Below are 26,983 nucleotides of genomic sequence, written 5' to 3'. Positions count from 1 at the left end.
ATTGGGCTGGTACCTTTGGTTCGTGCTTGGCCGACGGCGGTGTCATCCGCGAACAGGTAAACATCAGCGTGCTGGTTGCGTTTCGAGGCTCTGGGTAGGCTGTTGATATGTACCAGGAAAAGCAATGGCCCGAGGTGGGAACCCTGGGGTACTCCAGACTGACAGGACGTGGGGAGGACAAATGGTGTTGGACGCGGACGCTGAATGTACGCGTATCGAGGTAGTTCTTAAACCAACTCGTAGCCGGAGCATCGCAGATAGTCCCGAGTTGCTGGAGAAGCACGTCATGCGGCACTTTATCGAAGGCCTTCGCAAAATCGAGAAATGCAGCATCGTAAGGGATGCGTTTATCCATGGTCGATGCGATCTTAGTAGTGAGCTGTATCAGCTGGTCAACTGTGGAGCGATCACGGACAAAGCCGAACTGTTCCGGGACAATGATGTTGTTGACCTCGAGATAGTGACCGAATTTGGTGGCGACAATCTTGTCTAGTGCTTTTGCAATAGCTGAGAGTAGGGTTATAGGGCGGTAGTTGGAGGGATCACACGGGTTACCTTTATTTTTAAATATGGGGATTACTGTTCCCAGCTTCCAGGCACTAGGAAACTCACCTAAGGTGAGGCTAGCGTTAAACAGGTTGGTAACAGAGGACGTTATACAAGGTGCGATCTCTCGGAGGATCCTGTTCGAGATGTTCCCGCCTGTTGCCTTATGCTGCGGGAGCCTTCGGAGCACCCGGTACACTGAGGATTCGGCCAAGACTGGCAGAGAGAATAATTCATTCGGACAGTCGTCGGCTGGTGCTGGTATTGGACCTGTACCGTGAGCAGGAGTGCACTGGCGCTCAAATACCTTCGCGAGCATTTCTGCTTTCTCTGGTTCGCTCTGTGCCGTGTAGCCCTCACACGTTAGGTCAGGAACTTGATCTTTCTTACAGGATATGTTGGCAAGTGTCTTGGCTTTCTTCCACCAAAGGTGGGCATCTTGCTCATCGTGAATATTCTCACTGAGGCGCTTGAAGTACAGGGTCTTGGCATTTCTTAACTGGTTCTGATATGCATTCCTCTGGGCCTTGTAGGTTAACCAGTATGCTACTGTTTGGTGGCGCTTGGCGGCACGGAAAAGGCGCTGCTTCTGGCGATGAAGGTGATGCAGATGCGGGGTGAACCAAGGCTTGGTTTGCTGTCTTCGAGATGAAACTCGTCTGTACGCTAAGCAGCTGGCAATGGCTTGTGTGATGCATGACTCCCATGCCCACCACGCACTCTCGATGGTGGAAGCACCGAGCATACACTCCCGGAGTGGAAGAGATGAAAGTTTCTGTCGTAGAGATTGAAAGTCAGTGTTCGCGTAGTCTGGTACAAAGCGGGGCGGCGGGTGCTTTGGGGTGTGCTTTCCTGAGAGATATTTAAAGATTATGGGACAGTGGTCTGATAGCGGATCTAGGACTTCAAGGTCGGATATACGATGCTCTGCGTCTGTGATAACCAGGTCGAGAAGTGTTGACTGGCTACCCGTAGCTGAGTATCGCGTTGCGGTGTTTCGGACAATTTGCTGTAGTGCAAGGTCGTCTAACAATCCTGCTAGCTGTTTGCTCTCTGCCGTATCAACATCTGTTGCGTTCCACTGTCGGAGTTTGGCATTGAAATCACCGAGAATGACTGTCGTGCCTGAGGCTGACAGTGCGTTGGCAATGGTGGACTGGAAGAACACAAAAAAAGTCGTGTTTTTCTGCTGATGATCGGTGAGGGGGCCTGTAAAACATGTGGAATGTATTCTTTCGACTGTTCTGCGATTCTATAAATTCCACGCAAATGTGCTCCAGTTTGCATTCAAGGTCGGTCCGCCGTTGGAAATGGCACATAAGCGACTGTCGAATATAAACAGCAAGTCCTCCGCCTATCGCGGAGTGTCGGGCACCGTCTCTATCTTTAGGCAGGAGGCTGTATCCGGGAATTGAGATGGCTGCATCCGGCAGTGATTGGTAGAACCACGTCTCACAGAGGAATAGGAGGTCAAGGGACGCAGTGTGTAGTAGCGACTCAATGACTGGGATCTTATGAGTGGCGCTTTGGCAGTTGAGTTGGCCTATCCTAAGGTGGAATGAATGTGTTATGGGCGTGTAGGGTGGATGGCTAGATGTCACATCAGCAAGAAGGGCAGGGAGGGGTTCTGCATCGTGAGTAGGATATATACTGGTAGGCCTGGTTAGATTTGACTTAGAGGGGAAAAAGCTGGGTGCTAGGGGATTAAGAGACGCCATTTGTAAGAGTGTCGGCAGAATCAGCACAGTAGTGGAATACAGATTGATATGAGCAAAAATGTTCCTGACCACTATTACTAGGATGCTTACTTGCTCAAGTGCCGTTGATGCCTTGCGGCTACTCGTTTGGCAACATCGGCCATCTCTTTCGCGCCGGCCTGCTTTGCCCATTGCTGTTGTATGTCGACATTGAATGCTGGCTGCTGCTCGGGGGTCAGCTGGGTGGGGGTCAGGACATGGGGTGCGAAGGTGTGCTTTCCCGATGCTAGGGTAAAACCTTCTTCATCTGGAGATGAGTGGGCGGCTTTACCTCGGGATGGTGGTGGCAGCGATGGAGCAACAGGTGTAGAGGCCTGCTGCTGTTGCTGCTGCAGCCCTTGGGGAGGATTGGCTGAGTCCACAGATGATTGTTGTTCATCTTGCACGGACCGGCTTTCCTGGGGCAGAGACTCATCGCCAGTCGCTTGTTCCGCGCTGTTGGGGTCAGGGTGCCTGTGATGCCGCTCATCAACAGCGGAGGCATATGTACGATTTGTCTCTTCATTCTGCTCTGTGCTGGAGGTATCGTTTTCCTGCTGTGAGGTTTCTGAGATCCCGTCGAGGGGGTGCTTTCCCTTGTGTTCGGTCGGGTGTATTTCTCCCCGGCCTGGGGTTGATGCGTCTTTTTCCTGTTGTCCGCCTCCAGCACTTTCATTTGTGTTCGCTACGGTATTTCCATGCCGTTCTTGCGTATTGCTCTGACCTTGTGTGACCTGCGAGTACAGTGCTTTCTCTCCTGCATGCGTGTTTGGGGTTGCCTGGGTCTGGCTGCTTTGACCCTCGGCCCCTGCGTACGCCTGGTTGCTATTCTTGCGTGTTGGACAGTACCTTGCCTCGTGGCCAGTCTGTGTACAGAGGTAGCATGTCTGTACTTGGCCAGGGTACCATGTACGTACAGTGACACTACCTACTCTCAGCGTACTCGGTACTCCTTTCTGCAAGCTGATTCGAATCTGCCTGGTTCCTGTTTCGATAGCATAATCTCCATGCTTGACTGTTTTCCTCGTCGGCTGACCGAAAACTTTCCCATGTGCCTCCAAAGAATTGATTAACGCTCCATCGCGTAAATGCAAGGGGCAGCCGAACAAGGACACCACAGTGATTTGGCTGCCTCCAACAATAGCATGCACATCCTTACCGGCGATCCGGACTCCACTTGCCACGATCCTATCTCTCACAGCTGGGCAGGACAACGTTGCTACACACCAATCTGGCTTTCCGTGTAAGTCCACTAGAAGCAACTCCTCTGGCTTCACTCCATTCTTGGATAGCTCCTCAATGAAGAAAACGTGGTCCTTGGGCCACTCTGGATCCTTGGGGAAGAGAACAGATGCTGCTGAGCCAGGAGCTACAAATTTGCTCCCGCCCGCCATCGTACCCAAAAACTTTTAGATTGTCGTCATACCTCATGGCTTTGAGTCATGCCTGGTCCAGGCACTGCCACACACTACACTCCATTCAGAAAAGGTTGATATCCTATATCCTAGCTTTTGGCCATAAACGGGTCAAATTTTGAGTTTTCGTCTCCTTTTTTTTTGGCAATCCCCCATGGAATGCTCTTCCAATACTGCTCTCACCGTGCGCGCACAAACGCGGGGTCGACCAATCCCGAAAAGATTGTCTGGGTTCGTGAAAGGGGGCACGCGTGCAAGCCAGCAAGTGTGAAGTGCATCGTTTTTGTATTCAGTTTGTGTGTGTCTGCTCATGGCGGAGGAGAGAGAGACTTTTGCTCGCCGAGCTGAAGCTAGAGGATTTGATGGAGTCCTGCCAGCAGCTAGTCAAAGGACCTTCGGTACCTTAGGCAGACCCTGACGGAGTTTGGAGGCTAGATAGCTCTCGGTGAGGAGAGAAACATTCGCTTGGCGATCGACTCTCCGTAAAAAAATGCAAGCTACATAGCGCCGACATACTGCAACAGCTACGATTTCAGCTGACTTCTCGATCTGCTGCTTCACAAAGTTCAACTACCAGTATTTACAAATCCTGACTGTTGTAGTCTGAAGCTGGAGTCTCATCGCCCACCTACAGGTAGCTTTTGGAGCTGATGGATTCAGTCCCGACTTGGACTCCTTTCGCAAACTCTCGCAACATTACTACAGTGTATGCTGTGTTTCCGCACGCTCGTGTCGACATGTCACCTATATACTGTACATGTACCGGGTCGCGGAGGAGCTTGACGACCTCCGCTGACTCCAGGTTTCCGAAATACTGCCGTCGTCTTCGGTGATGTCGCTGGTGACATTCTCCCCTTGCAGGACGTGCGCATAGTTGTCGTCCCGGGGGTAAAGACTATGTTGTCTTTCGAAATAGTTCTTCATCACGCTCGCGCGAATGATGTTTCTCATCATGAACTCGATCCGACGGTGTGACACGGCGATGGTCTTTGGCGGGGCACTGGCTTGGCGAAATCGATATCTTCTTGTGCAATATAACATTGATTGGCTGCAGATGAGTACAGTCACTTCGTGGTTGGTCCTATAGGAGGGCAGCTGCCAGGAAAGAGGCAGGGCTCATCGAAGACGAAGCGCTCGCAACAAACAATAGCACTCGAAATATCTCGTAAGATTTAGGGCCTATCGCTTTGAGCCACAGCGCTCACAGCCTTGGCTTCTTCATCAAAGTGAGCTCTACATGTTCGTTGACCTCTTCACACTACACAGAAGAGCGAAACAAGGATTATGTCTTAGCATTTCAACTCCAACAGCAGATCATTACCAGTGCGAGAGAGAAAACTACAAAGGGCTTTGCTTTCTGTCGCATCGTCTCTCTTGCATGCAACTAACGAGAAAACCGTGTACTTACCCTCGCATTCACACGCGAACTATCAAACACGTCCTGTGCCGCATGCTGATCAGGTATTAGTAGTGCCATGTATGTGTTGTACAGTGTACTCTCAGTTGACATGCCCCCTTTCGAACCCAGACAATCTTTTCGGGATTGGTCTATTAATATTATGACCTTGTTGACCTCGACTGTCTGGTACAGTGCATGCCTTGTTTGCACTGCGCATGCCCTGTTTGTACTATGCATGCCTCGTGTGTGTAATGCCTGGGGCTCTGTAGAGCATGCTGGCCCACTAAACTTTAAAGTAATTTGGGACCCTAAACTATACCTTTACCCAGGTAGCTTTTGGAGCTGATGGATTTCCCGACTTGGACTCCTTCCGCAAACTCTCGCAACATTACTACAGACTACAGTGTATGCTGTGTTTCCGCACGCTCGTGTCGACATGTCACCTATACTGTACATGTACCGGGTCGCGGAGGAGCTTGACGACCTCCGCTGACTCCAGGTTTCCGAAATACTGCCGTCGTCGTCTTTGATGTCGCTGGTGACATTCTCCCCTTGCAGGACGTGCGCATAGTTGTCGTCTCGGGGGTAAAGACTATGTTGTCTTTCGAAATAGTTCTTCATCACGCTCGCGCGAATGATGTTTCTCATCATGAACTCGTTCCGAACCTGTGACACGGCGATGGTCTTTGGCGGGGCACTGGCTTGGCGAAAACGATATCTTCTTGTGCAATATAACATTGATCAGCTGCAGATGAGTAGAGTCACTTCGTGGTTGGTCCTATAGGAGGGCAGCTGCCAGGAAAGAGGCAGGACTCATCGAAGACGAAGCGCTCGCAACAAACAATAGCACTCGAAACATCTCGTAAGATTTAGGGCCTATCGCTTTGAGCCACAGCGCTCACAGCCTTGCCTACTTCATCAAAGTGAGCTCTACATGTTCGTTGACCTCTTCACACTACACAGAAGAGCGAAACAAGGATTATGTCTTAGCATTTCAACTCCAACAGCAGACCATTACCAGTGCGAGAGAGAAAACTACAAAGGGCTTTGCTTTCTGTCGCATCGTCTCTCTTGCATGCAACTAACGAGAAAACCGTGTACTTACCCTCGCATTCACACGCGAACTATCAAACACGTCCTGTGCCGCATGCTGATCAGGTAGTGCCATGTATGTGTTGTACAGTGACATGCCCCCTTTCGAACCCAGACAATCTTTTCGGGATTGGTCTATTAGTCACCAGGTTCGCAGTGACGCAAAGCTGCAAGAATACGCTTCGTTCTGGTCATCCAAGGCTGACGTCTGCTCGTGACGACAGGTGCCTCAAGGTGATGTCTCTGGCTAGCAGAAGGATTTTGTCGTAGATCTACGAGCTCAAGTCAGACTGGTGCAAAACCGTGGCAAACATGTCCCGAGCCGTGTGGAACGTCCCAGACTTCTGAAAGCTGGCCTGAGAGGCTACAGGACCACAACAAAACCGTATATCAGCCAGAAAATTGAAGAAACGACTGGTCTTTGCCAGGGCCCACCTAGGATGTACTGTGGACCAGTGGAGCAACGTGCTGTGGTCCCACAAGTTTAAATTTAATCAGTATGAGAGCACCAGATGGTGTGGTGTATTTCAGTCGTAGACCAGGTGTACAACTGATGCCAGAGTGTGCTGTTGGAACAGTCAAGCACAGTGGTGGCTACATCATGATACCGGACCGCGTCGCCGGCAACGGTGTCGGGCAGCTCTACAACGTTAACGGGCGATGAAAGCAGACCAATGTCACGGAATACTGCAGAACAGTATGCAGCCGTCCATGGTCGATGTGTTGCGTGGTCTGGATGGTGTATTTGCGCGCGCACACACGGCAAATGCGTAATTGGCGGACCGCCCATATCGCGTACTGGAGCGGCCGGCGCAGTCGCCGGACCTAAATCCGATTGAGTATTTGTGGGAAATGCTGAATTGACTCTGCCATGATGTTCCCCAAGTCCCATCAACAGAAACACAGCCTGGGGAAGTGTGCAAGAGAGCTTGGCGGAAGATCAGCAGGGACAAGTCCGCGAAACCCGTCGTGGCCATGCCGGCGCGCATGGAGGCTGTCGTCAAGGCAAAGGGAGTACCAACTAAGTGGTAAAATTGGGCAAACAGTTCACTGATAGGTTCTTAGCACGGAAACAAATCATTTAGTTAAGTTTTAGTTGATGTCAATCAGCTAGTCACCTGGATTGTGTTGTTTTTCAATTTTGGCCGTAAGTTTGGGCCTACGCTTTTTCGATTAATTTGACTTTATTTTATTTTACAACTATGTAGCCGTCAAAGGATGGATCAGAATATCATCTCTTCTATAGACAGTCAACTTCAGTAGGTTTTTTCGTGCCCTTTACAAAGATTCTCTCTAGAAACCTGTTTTCTCTTGGGTAGGCCCAAACATCTGGCCAACACTGTATATAGACCCATGTCCCCCCCCCCCCCCTCCCTCCCACACACACACACACGTATATAGACAGTTTAATTAAAGATCTACTATCACAACTGAACTAGACGCAATAATTATCATCGAAGAACATTCTCGAATACCTGGGTGATGCACGAATTTTGATAGTGCTCACTTCCGTTAATCGTTTTTCTTTGTAATTTTCCATTCATTTTCTGCTCTAATTCATATTTGCTTTGTTTTCCTAGCTTACTATTGCCGTGGCTGGCTCAACGCCCTTGTCTCAGGGGATTCTGTCCCTGCATTAGCTATGCTTGTCACATGCTATGAGATTGTGTCCAATAATAATAATAATAAGACCCATGTCCCCCCCCCCCCTCCCTCCCACACACACACATGCACCCCCCCCCCCCCCCCGACACACACACATACATAATACCCATGCCCCCCCCCCCCCACACACACATACATGTACATGTAATAGACCCATGCACTCCCCCCCCCCTACCCATAATAGACGCATGCACTCCCCCACCCACACGCAAACATAGACCCATGCACCCCCCCCCCCCCCACCACACACACATAATACATGTAGAACCGTGCGGTATGCCCCCACATGAGCGCGACCCAAAACAGCGCCGTTGACTTCAGCGCCCCCCCCAAAAGCCCCATCCCCATAACTGGACATCCCCAAAACAGACCACCCCGTCAGCGCGCACGCTCAATACAGGTCGACTCATTTACACTCAAACCCAAAAGATGGACACTCGACTTGTCAAAGACTCAAATCATGATCAACTCGAAATGGCCAGTTCAGTATTGAAGGGCGATATTGCCTGGACTCAATTTATAATCAACTCTAGAAAGCAATGATGAACTAAAAAAAAGGAATTATCGACTCAAAAACACCAGTTCAGTATTAAATGGCGATATTGCCTGGATGGACGTTAACAGGTCCAGATACAAATAGGTTGTAGTCCACGAACCACGAACCTTCCAAGTTGGAAGGTTGATTTGCGCACTGGAGATGTGTTAGAGCTAGGTCTCGGGCCGCTGAATGTCTCAGTGGCCTGTCAGTTTCGTGCCCTATTATCGCACAGTCACTTTCTGACTCTCTCACATTTCTGTCCGAGTCAATTTGAAGCTTTTTATTCTTGTATATCGCTCTGTCCATAGCGGCACATGTAGCTCCCTCCTAAAAGAAATTTTCCATACCCGCTCCTCCAGTGCACATACTACTGCCGTCACTCGGTCCCAAATCTCTTTTTCTCTGGCCTTGCCTTCTGCCCACACTAAAGCTGGTTTTTCTCGTCTTGGCTACATAGGTTCAGATCGGTGGAATATGCTGCCTTCCACTGTTCGCTCTTGTACAGATTATCGCCCATTTGTTCGTTCATGCTTAACCTTTCTAGGGGCTCCGGAAGAAGACCATAGGTCTGTGGGAAACACCCTAGTAAAAAAATAATAATAATAATAATAATAATAATAATGCCAACATCGCACCTTTAAAAACTCTTTTCACATACCTGCTTTGTAAGAATTCATAAATAGCACGGAACACCGTTTTCAACCGAAATGTTTCACCATTACCATTAATAGGTAGCATAATTCGTGTTGTCTAGCATCCAAATTAGCATCTTTCTGAGTTGTCCGCTAGCATCCCAAAAAGCATCTTGGCAACATTTAGCTAGCATCTGCCGCTGGGGCCTAGCAGCACAACTCGTTCTCATGTGTTTCTTCTCTTTTTTGCATATCTTTTTTAAGAACGGGTTTCCTCCTGATATCCACCATGGTAATACTAACATCAAGAATACATAAAACTGGTTATGCACGCTTGCTAACATGAGCCTGCACATTATGGGTCACGTGTGTAATGAGCTGGCTTATATTCGGACGTTAACGTAATTGGTCGCGCCAAAATGGGGCGTGCAAGAGATGAGACGAGCTGTAGTGACACCGTGTCACATTAGGTCGCGCTGTACTGGGGGTGCTAATATGAACACGCGCCGTTTATGGTTGCGCTGTTTTGGGTGTAAATCAACCGTGCACCCCCCCCCCCCCCCCCCCCACACACACACACATACCGTATTATCTCTAATAATATTATAAGAACGGTCCTTTATTTTTTCAAAGTACCTCCGCCCTGTGCTATTAATGGAGACGTTCCTTTATTGGAGACTGTTCCATTATTATTTCAACCTCATTTCAGAGGCCTGTTGCCATGCCAAATTCATGTCAGACACGCACATTTCAGGGTTTTTTTTTCGCCGGTACAGATAATGAATTTACACAGTGTGCTTATAATGGAGACTGAGCACTTTATTTTTTGAATGCCGCCCCAAGGTGTTCTATTATTGGAGACTGTGCTTATATTAGAGATAATACGGTAATACATGTAGAACCGTGCACCCCCCCCCCCACACATATACATGTACATGTACATGTACATGTAGACCCATGCACTCCCCCCCCCCCCCCTTCACACACACATTGTACAAGTACAGTGAAACCTGTCTAAGACGACCGCTCAAGGGACCTTCAACGTGGTCTCTGTTACCAGGTGATCGCCTTATCCAGGGTTGATTGACTGGAAATAGCATCCCTTGGTCCTGGTAGCAGTGGTCGGCTAGGGTAGGTGGTCGTCTTATCCGAGTGGTCGTATTGACATGTTTAACTGTAGACCGATGTACCCCCCCCCCCCCCCCACACACACAAATACAATCACGCACCGCAATCCCCCCCCCCCCCCACACACACATAAATACAATCACCCACCGCAATTCCCCCCCCCCCCCCCCCATCCACACCCAAACAAATACACTCACGCACCGCAATTCCCCCCCCCCCCCTTCACCCACACAAATACACTCAAGCACCGCAATCCCCCCCCCCCCCTTCACACACACAAATACACTCACGCACCGCATCCCCTCCCCCCCCCCCCCCCCCCCCCCCATCCACACACACAAATACACTCTAACACCCCAATCCCCCCTCCCCCATACACACACGTACACGCGCATATCAGGGAAAGTAGTTTTTGATTGGTCCGGACCTATCCTATTTCGTGTTTGACATGGCGGGCACACACGGTCTCCTTAGCAGTAATCACGACGTATTCATGTTCAAAAGGTTAGTCCAACCATGGCCAGACCACCTGGACCATTCCCAGGGGTCTTGCCATTTCAGCTCCGCCGTTTCAGCGCGATACATATCGGCGCCAGCACTTCACCGCCAACTTCTTCAGCGGCGCGACTATCAGCGCGGTAAAGTACAGCGCCAGCAACTCAGCGCAGTAAAGTACAGCGCAACGACTCAGCGCGGTAAAGAACAGCGCCCTAAAGTACGGCGCCAGTGACTCAGCGCGGTAAAAAGTACAGCGCGGTGAAGTACAGCGCGGTAAAGTGCAGCGTGGTAAAGTACGGCGCCAGCGACTCAGCGCGGCAAAGTACAGCGCGGTAAAGCACAGCGCCAGCGACTCAGCGCGTAAAGTACAGCGCCAGGGACTCAGCGCGGTAAAGTACAGCACAGTAAAGTACAGCGCCAGCGACTCAGCGCGGTAAAGTGCAGCGCCGTAAAGTACGGCGCCAGCGACTCAGCGCGGTAAAGTACAGCGCGATAAAGTACAGCGCCAGTGACTCAGCGCGGTAAGTACAGAGCAACGGACTCAGCGCGGTAAAGAACAGCGCGGCAAAGTAAAGCGCCAACGACTCAGCGCGGTAAATTACAGTGCCCTAAACTACGGCGCCAGCGACTCAGCGCGGTACAGTACAGCGCGGTAAAGTACAGCGTGGTAAAGTACAGCGCTAGCGACTCAGAGTGATAAAGTGCAGCACGGTAAAGTACAGAGCCAGCGACTCAGCGCGGTAAAGTGCAGCGCCGTGAAGTACGGCGCCAGCGACTCAGCACGGTAAACTACAGCGCAGTAAAGCACAGCGCCAGCGACTCAGCGAGGTAAAGTACAGCGCCAGCGACTCAGCGCGGTAAAGTACAGCACGGTAAAGTACAGCGCCAGCGACTCAGCGCGGTAAAGTGCAGCGCCGTGAAGTACGGCGCCAGCGACTCAGCACGGTAAAGTACAGCACGGTAAAGCACAGCGCCAGCGACTCAGCGCGGTAAAGTACAGCGCGGTAAAGTACAGAGCCAGCGACTCAGCGCGATTAAGTACAGCGCGGTAAAGTACAGCGCCAGCGACTCAGCGCGGTAAAGTGCAGCGCCGTGAAGTACGGCGCCAGCGACTCAGCACGGTAAAGTACAGCGCGGTAAAGCACAGCGCCAGCGACTCAGCGCGGTAAAGTACAGCACGGTAAAGTACAGCGCCAGTGACTCAGCGCGATAAGTACAGAGCAACGGACTCAGCGCGGTAAAGTACAGTGCGGCAAAGTAAAGCGCCAACGACTCAGCGCGGTAAATTACAGTGCCCTAAACTACGGCGCCAGCGACTCAGCGCGGTAAAGTACAGCGCGGTAAAGTACAGCGCGGTAAAGTACAGCGCCAGCGACTCAGAGTGATAAAGTGCAGCGCCGTGAAGTACGGCGCCAGCGACTCAGCACGGTAAAGTACAGCGCGGTAAAGCACAGCGCAAGCGACTCAGAGCGGTAAAGTACAGCGCCAGCGACTCAGCGCGGTAAAGTGCAGCGCCAGGGACTCAGCCCGGTAAAGTACAGCGCCCTCGACTCAGCGCAGTAAAGTTCACGGCCAGCAACTCAGCGCGGTAAAGTATAGAGCAACACACTCAGCGCGGCAAAGTACAGCGCCAACGACTCAGCGCGGTAAATTACAGCGGCCTTAACTACGGCGCCAGCGACTCAGCTCGGTAAAGTACAGCGCGGTAAAGTACAGCGCCAACGACTGAGCGCGGTAAAGTACAGCGCCAGGGACTCAGCGCAGTAAAGTTCAGCGCGGTAAAGTACAGCGCCAGCGACTCAGCGCGGCAAAGCACAGCACAGTAAAGTACAGCGCCAGCGACTCAGCTCGGTAAAGTACAGCGCGGTAAAGTACAGCGCCAACGACTCAGCGCGGTAAAGTACAGCGCCAGGGACTCAGCGCAGTAAAGTACAGCGCGGTAAAGTACAGCGCCAGCGACTCAGCGCGGCAAAGTACAGCACAGTAAAGTACAGCGCCAGCGACTCAGCGCGGTAAAGTGCAGCGCCGTAAAGTACGGCGCCAGCGACTCAGCACGGTAAAGTACAGCGCCGTAAAGCACAGCGCCAGCGACTCAGCGCGGTAAAGTACAGCGCCAGCGACTCAGCGCGGTGAAGTACGGCGCCAGCGACTCAGCGCGGCAAAGTACAGCACAGTAAAGTACAGCGCCAGAGACTCAGCGCGGTAAAGTGCAGCGCCAGCGACTCAGCACCATAAAGTACAGCGCCGTAAAGCACAGCGCCAGGGACTCAGCGCGGTAATGTACAACGCGGTAAAGTACAGCGCGGTAAAGTACAGCGTCAGCGACTCAGCGCGGTAAAGTACAGCGCCAGCAATTAAGCGCGGTAAAGTACAGCGCAGTAAAGTTCAGCGCCAGCGAATCCACCACTCAGCTAATTGAAGTGGCTTATTCTGGCCATCGAATCCCTATTTTTCATTCACTGCCCCCCGCACCCCACACACATACATACACCCATGCAGCCCCCCCCCCCCCCACACACACACATGCACCCTCCCCTCCCAACGCACATACACATAGCAGACTAGGCTTGGTTGTCCAGTACTCTAGTCAGCCTATTGTACCGACTAACACTCAAGCTACATATATCACCAGGCAATACCGTCCGTTCCTATGCATGGCTGATGTACACAGGAGATGAGAGGACAATCAAAACCGTTTCGTAAATATAATCACCAGTTTGGAGGGAATGAAAACGGCTCGTCATGACATGTATTAAATTTTCAAGTGAAAAATCAACCACTACAAGCCTATTGGTCCGCCATCGGCAGAAAATTAAAAAGGAGCAAGAAAAATATCACTCTACAAGGTATATTGTTCGGTGTCTTGTTAGTGTAGATAGTTTCTCATCTTCTCATACGCGTACAAACACCTCTACATGTATGTGTTCAATACACTCCGTGTCTACTGTTGAAGATTTGGGACTGCCATAGTTACACACTGACAACAAGGGACGGACGAGGTTGGTTTGGGAAGATAAGTAGTACCGGTACTTGGGAAACGAATAGGGGTGACAGAGAAACGAAATACTACATGGGTGATGGGCAGATAGAGAGGCAGTGAGCCAGAAAGAGAGAGAGAGAGAGATAGAGAGAGATAGAGAGAGAGAGCTAGATATGGGGCTTGGGTAGCTATGGCAGATATGGGCGCGCAAGTAGCGACTCGGCCAAGGAACAAACTGTGTCATACGGGATGCAGGCCACATGGGCAAAGGAGATATGGTGGACTAGTTGCCGTACATGACTGTACTGCAGACAATACTACATGCTGAGAGATGACTAACATGTGTTATCTATACTGTACTATGTACGTGTATGCAGTACATTCAGTGTATAGTATGTACATGTATATACATACTGTGCAGTCTGTGTGCTCCTACAGCCTACATTCCACACCACCAGACTGTAGGGTAGGGCTGGCATGGTCTACATTCCACACCACCAGACTGTAGGGTAGGGCTGGCATGGTCTACATTCCACATCACCGGACTGTAGGGTAGGGCTGGCATGGTCTACATTCCACACCACCAGACTGTGGGGTAGGGCTGGCATGGTCTACATTCCACATCACCAGACTGTAGGGTAGGGCTGGCATGGTCTACATTCCATATCACCAGACTGTATGGTGGGGCTGGCATGGTCTACATTCCACACCACCAGACTGTAGGGTAGGGCTGACATGGTCTACATTCCACACCACCAGACTGTAGGGTAGAGCTGGCATGGTCTACATTCCACACCACCAGACTGTAGGGTAGGGCTGGCATGGTCTACATTCCACACCACCAGACTGTAGGGTAGGGCTGGCATGGTCTACATTCCACACCACCAGACTGTAGGGTAGGGCTGGCATGGTCTACATTTCACATCACCAGGCTGTAGGGTAGGGCTGGCATGGGATCAAGTATCGTACACAGTCAGCCGTACTCAATCCGCAGGTCACGCTCGACTTCTACAGCCACACTAGCAAGCAGCCTGGCCAGGCGATCATACACAAACTCTCGACGGGGCATTATAAGTGTGTGGAACTTCTTACTCCTGCGTACAGCTCTGACAAACTGCATACTCCCCTCATCGTCGTCGTTCTCAAGACGGAATACACTGTTTTCGACAGCAAGAGAGCTGACAATAGGGCATGATAGTAGAATACTAGCAAGCACAGGAAGCGACTCGGAAGTGAGAGTGCTAGCATGCACTGTCAGCGCTTCCAATGCTTTACACAACACAATGCTTGGTGCCAGAGTGAATAGGAGCATTTCGGACAGACCAGTCAGAGCTAACACGGCAAGGTGTCTATTGTTCACTGTGATAACACGCCTGATCACTGATACACCCGATGATGATAGCCCTGCACACTGAAATTGCAGTAATAACCGTGGCCGTGACACCAAGAGGGGGTACAGCATGGACAGACCTTCATCGCCGACATGAAAGTGCAGACCGGGGTTATGCAGCAGCTTGCAGGACGCCAGGATGACCAGGCATATGAGAATATTTGTGGTGATTTCCTGGCACTGAAAATGACCGATGTACAGCTGGTTGATACGGTGACAACTAACTATTGCCAGTACTAACTGTGCATACCCAGATGAGGACAACTGCATATCATACATGTTCAGTATGCGCAAAGTCGAACGGTTTGTGCGGATCACGTTACAGATGAGTGGCACTAGATTATTTGTTATTGCATTACACGAAAGCTCGACTTTCGATAATCCACAACACTGAACAAATGCTGGTGCCAGTAGCTCAAATGCACGATCGTCTAGCCGGCAGGCGCGAATGGAGATAGTGCCGATAGACATGTGATGGTCTGAAATCACAGATGATAGAAGGTAGCAATCCGCCGAAGAAAGGCAAAAGCTGCTAAAGTCGCAGCCATAGTGTAAGAAGGCTGCCTCTAAAGCAGGCGAGGGTGAATGTGTAGCATTGGCCACGTCACCTGTATCCGTTCCAGGCTGCGCATACACACGGCAAGCAAGTAACAGCAGTTGACGGCGAACAGGTGTGAGAACTTCGTGCATAGCCGAAACTGAATTTGATACCGAAGCAGTCATGACTGATTTCTCTTCTTGCGAGTGCAAGGCACATTGGTCAGAGTCAAGGGATGTGGATGGCTTGGAATGGAAATACTCAAGAAGGCGGGTTGATGCATAGGGATTGATAGGTTTCAAGGCGGTAGATAGCATTCTGATGCTAGCGCGGGGTACTTTGCGCCGCCACAGCCGCAGAAGAGCGCGAACGTAGTCCTGCAATGACGAAGCGAAAGAATGAGGAAGAACTTCTTCGATAGCCTGAGACACACTCACACCGTCCGCTAGTAGATCAGTGAGAACGCAAGCAGCCAGACTCTGGACGGCCGAATCGTCGAGATGTTCACACAGAACCTCTGTCACCAGCAGAAGATCGTCCTCGGAAGAGCGAAAGAAACGAGTCACACTTTCACATGCCTTCAGCTTGCGAATATCCTGCTCGTCCGAAACAGGCTGAGTGAGAATCGCTGCAATTAAGGCTTCCTTCGCGTCTGCAACCAGTTGTGATGCAAGCAGACACCAAAAAGTGCTCAAGTGACCAGTCAAAGCTCCCACCTGCCTCACGAGGAATTTAACGTCACTCGCATCCGGAACAGTGGCTGCAATGTACTGGGAAGCAAGGCATTCTTGAACCGAAAGATGGCTGAACTGCCATTGACCAACGCATGGATACGACAGTGACTCGCACGCCACAAGAAGACCAAGTGAGCGACTTTCCTTCGACACCTGCTGTTCATCAAGGTCACGGTCGCTGAACACCACCTTCTTACCAACTAGCATCAGAAATGCAAAATGACCCAACTCCAGGATCCTCTCCTTCAAGATACGAGGAACGGACGGCCAGTCTGGATACGCACTCTCAGTGTTCTGTCGAACGATACTCAGGATCAAAGACATGAAGATGCCGAACAGTGACGAAGGAACAGAGCCATAAGTACGGAAAACGTCGCAGGTCGACTCCGTGAAGAAAGGCGTTTGCATAATGGCCGCTAAACTCGGATCAGAATTGACGCGTTCAAGCAATTTGCTGGCCGGCTCGCACGGGAGGACATTGTTTACATATTCGTGCACATTGTCCTTGGTGAATCCCAGCACTTCTACGCGACGGTCAAATGGGCATGAGAGAGCCAGTTTTATGACTTCTTTTGAATGGCGTGATGTAAGAATCAAGCGAACACCTTTCAATTCCTCGCCGCAAATAATGCCACGCACAAAATCGCTACAGTCGTCAAGAACCGTTTCATCTAAGCCATCGAATACGAGACAAAGACGCCGCGGGTTGGCATGGATGTAGGATGCAATTTCATTTTGCTCCTTCGGATCGACAATGCCAAGCTGCCTCAAGCGTAGCAGCTCAACTATATCACTTGCGTGTCGAACACTGGGTTCACGCAGCGCCAATGCACCCACAATGTCAAACTCATGCCAGATCAGACCTCTTGCCCAGTCCATAGGACCTTTCAACAAGAATATGGTCGTCTTGCCAGCGCCAGCACATGCAACAGCCAATACACGAACTGATTCGTCTTCATCAAGTTCTTCCCCGTCAAAGTCAAACATATTGGCCAGTTGCACGTGCTGCACTTTGTCCGCGACTCGCGAGAACACATGGCTCAACTTCTGCACATCGCTTTGGGAACCGAAGAAAGTTTGTTCGTTCAGCGAAGCCAGTTCTTCGCGCGGTATCACAACCACATTCACAAAGATCTTATCCAGCGCTCGCCTATTCGGTTTTACACACATACCCTTGCCAATCTGTACTTTAGCACTTACGTAGCGCTTCTTCAGCATCTCAGCTAACCTCTTCACACCATCGGGTAACGATACCGGCGTTGCGCGTGTCCGCGGCGTCGATGAGCACGACGATGCAGGATCATCAGCTTGGCAATCCACCGAGGCAGGGGAATGATGAGCCTGGGAAGAGGAACACGACCGTGGTTCTTCGTCGGGAGATAGCCCATGGCTGGATGTCCGACTCGGAGCAATATTTCCTTGGTTCTCCTCCATTTCACTGAGGTCAATCGAGTGGAAAGGCAGCGAGCACACGACAGTCGCAAAGCCCCTAGCCCAGCAAACTCAAAATAGTTTGCGGGCCAGGGAAAACTTTTGTTTAGGCTGAACACGGAATCGCCGTTATAATACATGTAGATCTATGGCGCAATGTGCGACTAGCTCTCTGTTCGTCTTGAGTCATTTCCTGAATAATGACTTTTCAGACGATGTTTTGCCTCTTGATGATAATTCTAAAGTTTTGGTCACAGACCTTTACGGCTTGTTGTACTTGTACTTTTGTACAGTGTTGGCAACTGAAATCCGACCCCCTAGCGGTGCGCTAGGCGCGTTAGCGATTCGTACGAGTTGCTAGGGGGATCGGATTTCAGCTGCCAACAATGTAGTACTACGGTAACATAGTTTGGTCCGGTTGAGCATGGTAGACTACGCGAATGACTGTTGGGACATTCTTCCAAAACATGACGTCACAGAATTCGTAAAAAAAAGGCAACTTTTGTCGCAAGCGGCTAGCCTGTCGCAAGCGCGAGACTCATCATGGGCGCGCTCGAGCTGCGAAGCGCGACACACGAGCGCGACCCAAACTGTGTCACGTGTGTATCGAATCTGACCGTCATGGGGCTGTTAAGTGTGACGTCACGGCTCCTTCGATACGCATAGCAACGGAGAGCACTGGGGACAAACAAAAGTCGCGTCCTCTGGATGGAACCAGATGTCAAGGGCAACAGCATCTAAATGACTGGAGAGACAGTTGTTTTTCTTTGCTTTTTCTTCAAGCGATTGTTGTCGCTCTTTACTCCTTGTTCTTTCCTCTACAAAACTCCTGTAGTCGTCGAGTGCCTTCATGATGGCTGTGAAATTGGCTGCCCACAGTAAAACTCCGTGTTTGAGAGTGCTTTGAAGATGTTTCGCGTCCTGATGGATCAAAGTATGAGCGCTCCTTGCGGTATGTGCAGCGATTTCCAATCGATAAGTTGCGGGTTCGATTCCCGACGATTATGGTCACACACGTCTTTCTTCTCTTTCTCAGACTCTTCCTGACTTTTCTTTCATTCTCCTGGGTGGTTACCAACAGCCCGTGTATGCCGGAGTATGTGGTGTGATGTGTGTGCGGGAAAATAAATTTAAAAAAGACCAAAAAGTAGGGATTCACTGGCCAGAAAAAGCCACTTCGTAGCTGTGTGGTGTAGACCAGGCTGAATAGTGGCGGCCAATTCTTCAGCCTTGCAAGCTGTTGAATGGTGCAATCCCAGGCTATTCCCAGCACAAGTTGCTATGGCTTCTGCTGTAGCATCGCTATCATCGCCTCCGGCGATGGGCGTCCAATGGTCCAATGGTCCTTGTGGATTCGATTATATAGGTGAGTTGTTCAAGAAATCAGTGTCTTCTTTCTGTCTCTGGCCTCACGCTGGCACAATATCAGCCTCTATATCCATGACAGCTCGTACCTCCCGTAAACTGCATGACTTAGATATATTTTCGCCCTCCGTGGTGATTGAAGACACATGGAAGAATTTATTATGTTCAGAATGATGTCCTAAGAATATAAAATAAAATAATTCTAGGGAATTGTCATAGGGTATTTTTGGAAGGATGGAGACAGAGAGAGAGAGCACTGTTTGAAGTGTTTGTCTCACTGTAATTACTCCAGATTATTGAATGTTGTATGATCTACTCTATATTTTCCATAATGTTTTTTCCTGATTTGCGGGATCTCTTCTTTTGCTGTTTGCGTGTTTACAGGAAGTGGCTGTCTGGTGTAACTGCACCAGATCCTGGGGAAATTAAGTCAGATGCAGAGGCAGGGTCGTCCAGTGATGCAACACTGCCGTTCTGTGTGCAACGTGACGCTAATACCCCCGGCGAAAACACAAAAAAGACAAACACGTGAAAAGACTACAGTATTGACCGTTCTGCTAATATATGCAGGACTGCTCCGACAGTCGATAATCGAAACACAGAGCACCAGCATGATGTTTTCATATTGGGAACCACACAACAGCTCAATTCTCAAGCCCAAAAATTGATGAATACAAATACAGAGCGACGCAACAAGAGGTCATCCGGCAACCAAACAAACCTGGGTCTAATGCACTGAATAGTCCTGAAATACGCAGGCCAGACAAAGCAGTGCAAGCACATAATGTGGCAACACCGACGCGTGCCTCCTCAGCCGCCTCCGCCAGCTCCAGCCCGACACCAACGCGTGCAGCAGCAGACAGCGCAGCCGCCGTAGCCAGCTCCAGCCCTACCCCATCGCGTGCCGCCTCCACCCCGTCGTCATCGCTGGTGGTGCGTACCAGTGCTGAGTCGTCACCCAGTGCACTGACGGATGAGACGCGGCCGGATCATCCTTGCATCTCCACCAACTCCAGTGCCAGTAAGTTTGGTGGAAAGCTGCGCTGATATAGTAAAATAATATTATACAATCATGTACTTCGTGTTGATGCTTTCTTATCTGATCTTAATATGATAAAAAAAGTTTAAAAAAGTATATTATCGTGTGCGTTCCGGAAGGGAACTCACGACGGCCGCTAACATCCGGTCAACCCTAATAACACCCAGTACACCCTAATAACACCCGGTAAACCCTAACATCACCCGGTAAACCCTAATAACACCCGGTAAACCCTAATAAAAGTAAAAATAAATAAAAAATTCGACGGATTCCTGTACAACATATGCGGTGTTTATGTTTGTGCCATCATCAACAATTATAGCAATAAAAACTGCTTTATGGCAGTTTTCTAAAAAAAGTTATTGTGTTCTAGTCCATGGACCCCGTCTAAAAAGTAAGAAATTAACGAAATGTGATAGCTGAAAATTAAAATTTCACACAAAACCTCACAATAATCACAACACTTGAAATGCTGCTTTGAACACTAAACTTGTACTGCACCAACAATTGGCAACATGCATGCATAGGAAAGAGGATCACGAGGGGAAAAGGTCTTCTGCATGTAGCTTTTCATTCTGTGTGTGATTATTGTGAGGTTTTGTGTGAAATTTTAATTTTCAGCTATCACATTTCGTTAATTTCTTACTTTTTAGACGGGGTCCATGGACTAGAACACAATAACTTTTTTTAGAAAACTGCCATAAAGCAGTTTTTATTGCTATAATTTCTTTTGTTTTTTCTGTCACCAATCAACGGAATGCCCTATTACAATATGTAAATGATGGCCTTCACATCATATCAATACCATATTATACGCATTGATGTGCAAGCCCTTTCTTGCAGAAAATGGCACTAGCATAATGCATGTTCTTCTGCGGGGAAACATGTGAGCAGTGGTGGTGATACTTTTTTTATACGGAGGTCATTCTGTGCATGTTGCTGTTGCAGAATTTCATTACTCTGTCATAAAATTGTCTTGCCTTTCAGATATTTCAGATTTCTCCACCCTCAATCAGATTTATTTGAGAAATGTAGCCATGCACCAGGTGCGTGTCGCAGATGTTTTTGTTGATTCTGTGTTTATAATGGTTTATAGTCATGGGTTATCGTGATAAGGTCATCCAGCATCATATAGAAACTGAAATCGTAATCCTGTTGATGTCGATACAACTTTTGGAAGTAGTTCAATGACTTCAAACTGTTAGTCCACGATTGTCTAAAACAACACAGCAAAGGAGGAACAATAAACATGTATTAAAATGTAACCGAATACATTGCTGAGTCCAAAACCTTGTTCCAACAACTACACTGATCCTGAGGAGGAAAGGGGCAAGGCTATGGTTGGAGGTACTGAGAGATAAACAAGGCACTCCACATCTTTTGGTGAGTATGAAAGATATCTAGTCGAACCTCTTTAGGACCAACACCAAGGGACCGATGGTATTTATTCTGTGAGCTTAACCTATTTTATAACCAGAGAATACAATTATATCTCCAATAGACATACGAATAGATTTCTTCTACAGCGAAAGATTCTAAGCCACACCGACTGATTGACGCGTCCCGTATGAAACAATTGAGTCACTAGTGAGATTCTGCAAAATGAAAATGCGTACAAACTTTCGCTCTACATCATGAAGTGCGAAACTTCGCACCTTTGGACGCGAAACTTGCAGGGAACGTTAAATGAACTGTCGTAGGAAATTTCGTGAGATCGGGTCATGGCGTACGTGCACTTGGCCCGCGCAAACTACGAAAATGTGCAGAACGCAAAGTTCGTGCAAAAATTCGCGCACACCTTCCCAAGGACTGTCGCGAAACTTCGTTCGAATTTTCGTTTTGCAGAACCTCTCTACTGAACGTTTCTTTAGCAACATAACGGCAACTGAACAGCAACAGAGAAAGTACGATACATGTACTCCACATTCTTACAGGTACTACAACCCGTTTGCAGATCGTAATTCTTGCTTTGGCGGCACGAAACATTATTTTGGGGCAGTGCAATCTCGGCGGTACTCACAAATCAAACAGCCCAGACTTGAGTAAACAAATCCAATCATACAAGTACGAGATTTTCACGAGTAGAGACTGCACCCATTGGCTTGTTTCGTATGAAACAAACAAGTTACTGAACCTCTCCACAATAGAGATTTCCCCTGATATGCGAATTTATTTTGCAAACTCGGTCAATTGGTACTTGAACCTTTCCCTCCAGATTGGGAACTGCCAACGATATTATACCACTGACCAGTGCCTTACTTGTAACGTACCAATGTACAATGAATATGAGTATTTCGACAAGACATCTAACATAAGCCTTACCGTCAAGAAGTTGAACTCGCGTTCTTCGCACACTGTAGACAAGGGCAAAGAGATAAAATTGGATCTAAATCCGAATACTTGAAAGTAAAATCAGCACACGTTTCCGTAAATGAAAGGTGAACATAAGCAAATGAATCGAAGGAAACCGGTCAAGTTAGAGATCACCTGGCATCGAGTATTTCGTAAAAGGAGGCCTCACAGCTCGGCAGCAGAAAAGCAAAATTTAGCAAAGAGATCCTGTCAACTTTTCCATTATTTATTGCATTCTGCCCCAAAATCAGCACACTTTTCCTGAATGAAAGAGTCAACACAAGCAAATGAATCAAAGGGAATTGGTCAACTCACCTGTCATTGAGTAATATTCCGCGAAAGGAGGTCTCAGCAGCGCCGAAACGAAATAAGCCAGGCCATGAGACGAAATAACCGAAACAGCTCATGCAAGAAGCAGTTCCAAAGAAGGAAGTTCCTCGCGCATGCACATCCGAACACGGATCCGCGGACTGCATGCACTGAACACAATGTCTGCCGTGCACGTGCACAGCACACGGCTACCAAGCGTTGGTAGATCAAATACCGAGCACCTTACGTAGAGACTTACGTAGCCTAAGTGAAATACCGAGCACCTTACGTAGAAACTTACGTAGCATAGCGATGTCGTTTTTTCTGCCATGTGAACACAATAATAGAAAAGCTGACAGGATCGCTTTTCTAAATAATAGAAAACAGGATCACTGCACTTAGGAGTATCCAAACATAAATATGTAGTTATCCTGTCAAGCAAGATTACATAACCCCATGTACTCTTGTGTCAAAGCACAGGATCTTATTCCTACAAGGGAAGAGGCTGCACAGTACACGTATTATCACAATTTATCAGACGTATTCGGAACCTGTGGTGGACAAAGCCCCATTAGACCATGTACAGACTAGTACAAAGAAAAACGTGTGATGCGTTGATTCGCCGTACACGTGTCGTAATAATCACTGGTGCGTGGAACATTGCATCATAAAAATGACCTTGAAATTGACCTTGAAATTCTGTCGAGACAGCAGGGTGTGTGGGAGTTTCACACTCTTCGGGGGTTATACTCTAGTTTCAGAAACTTTAGGTGCTCAGTATTTTTCGGTATGAGGGCAAAAAGGCCAGGTTAGGCGAACAGAAATGTTAGGTACAGAGAAGCAGTTCCCTATTGGATTACGTGTGTTAGTGTTTGTTCGGTGTATTGAAACTTTAGGTAAGAAACAGACGCACCAAACGTACCGAAAAAAAAGTACACCAACAATTTGTGAAATTACAGTACTCTTGTTGTTGGGTGTTGCCGGTTGAATGCTGTTCACGGCGGATATCCTATGCCTAAATATGGACTTGTATACCGTAAAATTCCGTAAATAAGCCAACCCTAAAAACGCCCATGTCCGATAATAAGCCCAGTTTTAGGCGGTGTACACTTCAAGTCCGTTTTAGCACCCATGCCCGAAATAAGCCCAGGGCGTCAAGTGGACTCAAAATGACCAGCGCGCGAGCGTGCGTTCGAGTACAAACTGTAAAACAGTTGTAGATCGAGTAGTGGAGAACTCAACACTGTCACGGCGCGCGAGGACAGCGATGTTCCGTTGGAATGTAGCAAACTGCCAAAAAATGTGGTTTGTTGTATACTTTATTTATAGTGGAAATCAAAACAGGCAAAATGCCTAATAACATTGGAGGTTTCATGTACCTGTACCGCTCTCAGTGTGAACGGTGGTTCACTGAAACTAGTGGGTTGCTGATAGATTGATCTTCTGCAGATTGCGTCCGAAATAAGGCCCATGCCCTAAAATAAGCCCATGCCCAAATATACGCCCGGTTGCTGACGCTCTGCAAAGTATACGCCCGGGGCTTATTAACGGAATTTTACGGTATTCTGATTGTCTGATCGCTGACAGATACGGACGCAGCGAAGCTCTCTCTGGCGCCCACATGCGCCGAGATCCCACAGCTGTCAACGGATGACACTGCAGCCCAGTCGCCAGCAACAGCGGCAGCTGCTGCTGCTGCTTCGTCAGGAGACGGGAACAGCTCACAAGGCGGCAAGCCACCTCCATCACCGCCATCCTGCCCGCTCTCGGACATGGCCTGTCTCAGCTCGTATGAGATTGATGGCTTGCGACGGCTGCTGGCCGAGCTGAACGTTTCCACGACGATGGTGAGGGCGTGTCCCGAGGAGCTGGGGGATCCTGGGGAGCTCATGTCGACCGTGGAGGTAAGTTGTCGTGTGTAATGTGTGGGTAAAATCGAAGTTATCGAAAATAAATCTCCACCGAAATTTTCCGGTTTTACAGTAGCCTATCTTCAGGGACATTATAATAACTATTGGCGTAGATTTGTGTAATCGTTTTGCCTTGTATTCTCTTGTCAAATGTACACCGTAGATTCTGTTGAACGAGTATGAAAGCCAGTATTCTCCTCTGCAATGTACAAGCATTTTCCTGTGCAATGTATGCTGTATATTCTGTTGAATGAGTATGAATTCTCCTGTGCAACGTGCGCTGTAGATTCTGTTGAACTAGTATGAAAGCCGATTTCGCGAGGGCAAGGCCACTGGATATTTAATGCTCATACCGGGAATACAATCTGAGGTATGGTGTGGTGAATTGCTGTGTGGTACTGCTGCTGCTGCTGCTATTGCTGCTAATAGTGCAGCTATTGCTGCTGCTGCTTCTGCTGTTGCTGATGTTGCTCTCCTCTCCATCCCCACCATCTGCCTCTGGAATATTTGACAGTCGCAACATGTACATGTACATGTAGTAACAGGTATATGTTCATGGTGTTTCTTTCCTTCTACGTGTGTAGAATCTGCGTGTGTCGCCCGCACCAATACCTGACAACATTGTGGAAATAGTGGCAGTTGAAACAGAGATTGTATGCAAGTCCTCAGCTGCTACTGCATCTCCAAGAAAGACAGCAGGTAAGCTACAATGACAGGGGCGTCACAGGGTGGTTGGGAGTGGTACAAGGGGGGGGGTCCGGGGGTGTCCCCCGGGAGAGAAAAATTCGGATTTTTCGGCCAACAGGGCACGTTTTAGCGCTCTACAGCCACAAAGGAGGGTTCTCCTAGCACTTATCAGACAACCCCACTCGTACTCCAGCTCCAAAAAATACTTCTCATGGATTTTTTGGTCATTCTTCGTAGGTAGCCAAAGCAAAAAGGAAGCCATTGCCCTCTAAAAAATCGCAAAATCCGAAGTACAAGCGTGCTGCTTGCTGCACGTTCTAGCGCCAGCCGCTGTGCAAAAACGTATGTTATTACCACAATGACGATGATATTGCTTTCACAACAATGACCACAACCTAACTGGGTTATCAGTAGGAGCAGTGGCACAGCCTTACTGCTCCAAGTAGGATTTAGAAGAGAGTGAAGGGAGAGCAGACCGGGCCGGTCTAAGCAAGGAAGTAATCGGCATCAGAGGTGACATCGCAGATCGTCTCGAATTGCGCATCACATCAGCGGCAAAATTGCTCCTGTGCATGCAAGTGGATTTCCTTGCACTTCTCAGTTTGGGAAATACTCGATTATGATATTTCTGCGTGCGAGTGCACTAGCCCTGAACATACATGTAGGTGACCCGTTTGTGGTGTCTCATAGCCTACCTCACGACCTTCTGCTTTCTTTCTGCATCACTTGTATCTTGCAGGTATATCATCTCGTGACGACCACATAAGTCTGAATTTGAAGTGCGAAGATGCTTCAGCAACCACATCGTACTTTTCCATTGCTTTCATTGTGCTTCTACTGTGATGTGTGTAACTTGTGGGGTATATATGTGTCGTGATGACATTGTATGCTGGCGACACGGTCAGATTTTGTCCATGCGTGTAACGTACACCTGCATGTTATGCATTGAAAAGGATCTGCCACTTGCGATCCTGGGACAAGTATCAGGTCAGCTTTGTCTTGTGTGGGCTGTACCAGATTGCTGTTCACTTTTCCATCTGTTGGATATGTGACTTACTGCAAGTTTCTGGTGTATGGTGGCCACTTCTTTGCTTGTCACTTTGTATGATATTACATTCTGTATTCGCTGCTTCCATGGCGTGGTCTGCAAACTGCAATCCTTGGGCAAATGTCATGTTTGCTATGTTATGCTTTGGCCGTCAGCTTGTCTACACGTTGTAGTTGAATTATTTTGTTCCACAACTGACTTCCTTTTAAAAGTACGGTGGCCACTGCTTTGCATGGCATTTTACATGAAGAATTTCCTGTTTGTGTCGTGTACATGTGCGTATGTGTGCGTGTACCGTGTGCATCCGCGTGTTTGTGTATCTGTATGCGGGGCAAGCGAGATGGGGAGGGCTGGTATTTATCAGTGTGTTATCGCAGTCTCATGCCTACATACAGTACATCGCGCGCGTGTTCATCATGTTTACCTTCGGGGTGGGGGTGGGGAGGGAACGGAAAAAAACTGAAATTATCCATATAAAAATCGCTCTGTGAACCGAAAAACCTTTACTGGCGCTGCCCCGTCGTAAAAGTAAGAAATTACAACTGGCCCAT

The 26,983-nt window shown here is 48.8% G+C and overlaps 1 protein-coding gene across 1 annotated transcript; it reads left to right on the top strand.

Moving 5' to 3' along the window:
* The first annotated feature begins 18,265 nt into the window (after positions 1-18,265).
* LOC135827102 (mucin-1-like) lies at positions 18,266-26,675 on the top strand. The gene is made up of 5 exons (XM_065339625.1): positions 18,266-18,321; positions 19,831-20,108; positions 24,375-24,691; positions 25,282-25,396; positions 26,124-26,675. The coding sequence occupies exons 1-5, from the start codon at positions 18,266-18,268 to the stop codon at positions 26,225-26,227; spliced, it is 870 nt and encodes a 289-aa protein (XP_065195697.1). The 3' UTR covers positions 26,228-26,675.
* Positions 26,676-26,983: the final 308 nt, after the last annotated feature.

Source organism: Sycon ciliatum, chromosome 11, assembly GCF_964019385.1.
Source record: "Sycon ciliatum chromosome 11, ocSycCili1.1, whole genome shotgun sequence".
NCBI classification, from domain to species: domain Eukaryota; kingdom Metazoa; phylum Porifera; class Calcarea; order Leucosolenida; family Sycettidae; genus Sycon; species Sycon ciliatum.
The sequence above is the reverse complement of the archived record's forward strand: the minus strand, read 5'-3'. Positions and strand labels throughout refer to the sequence as shown.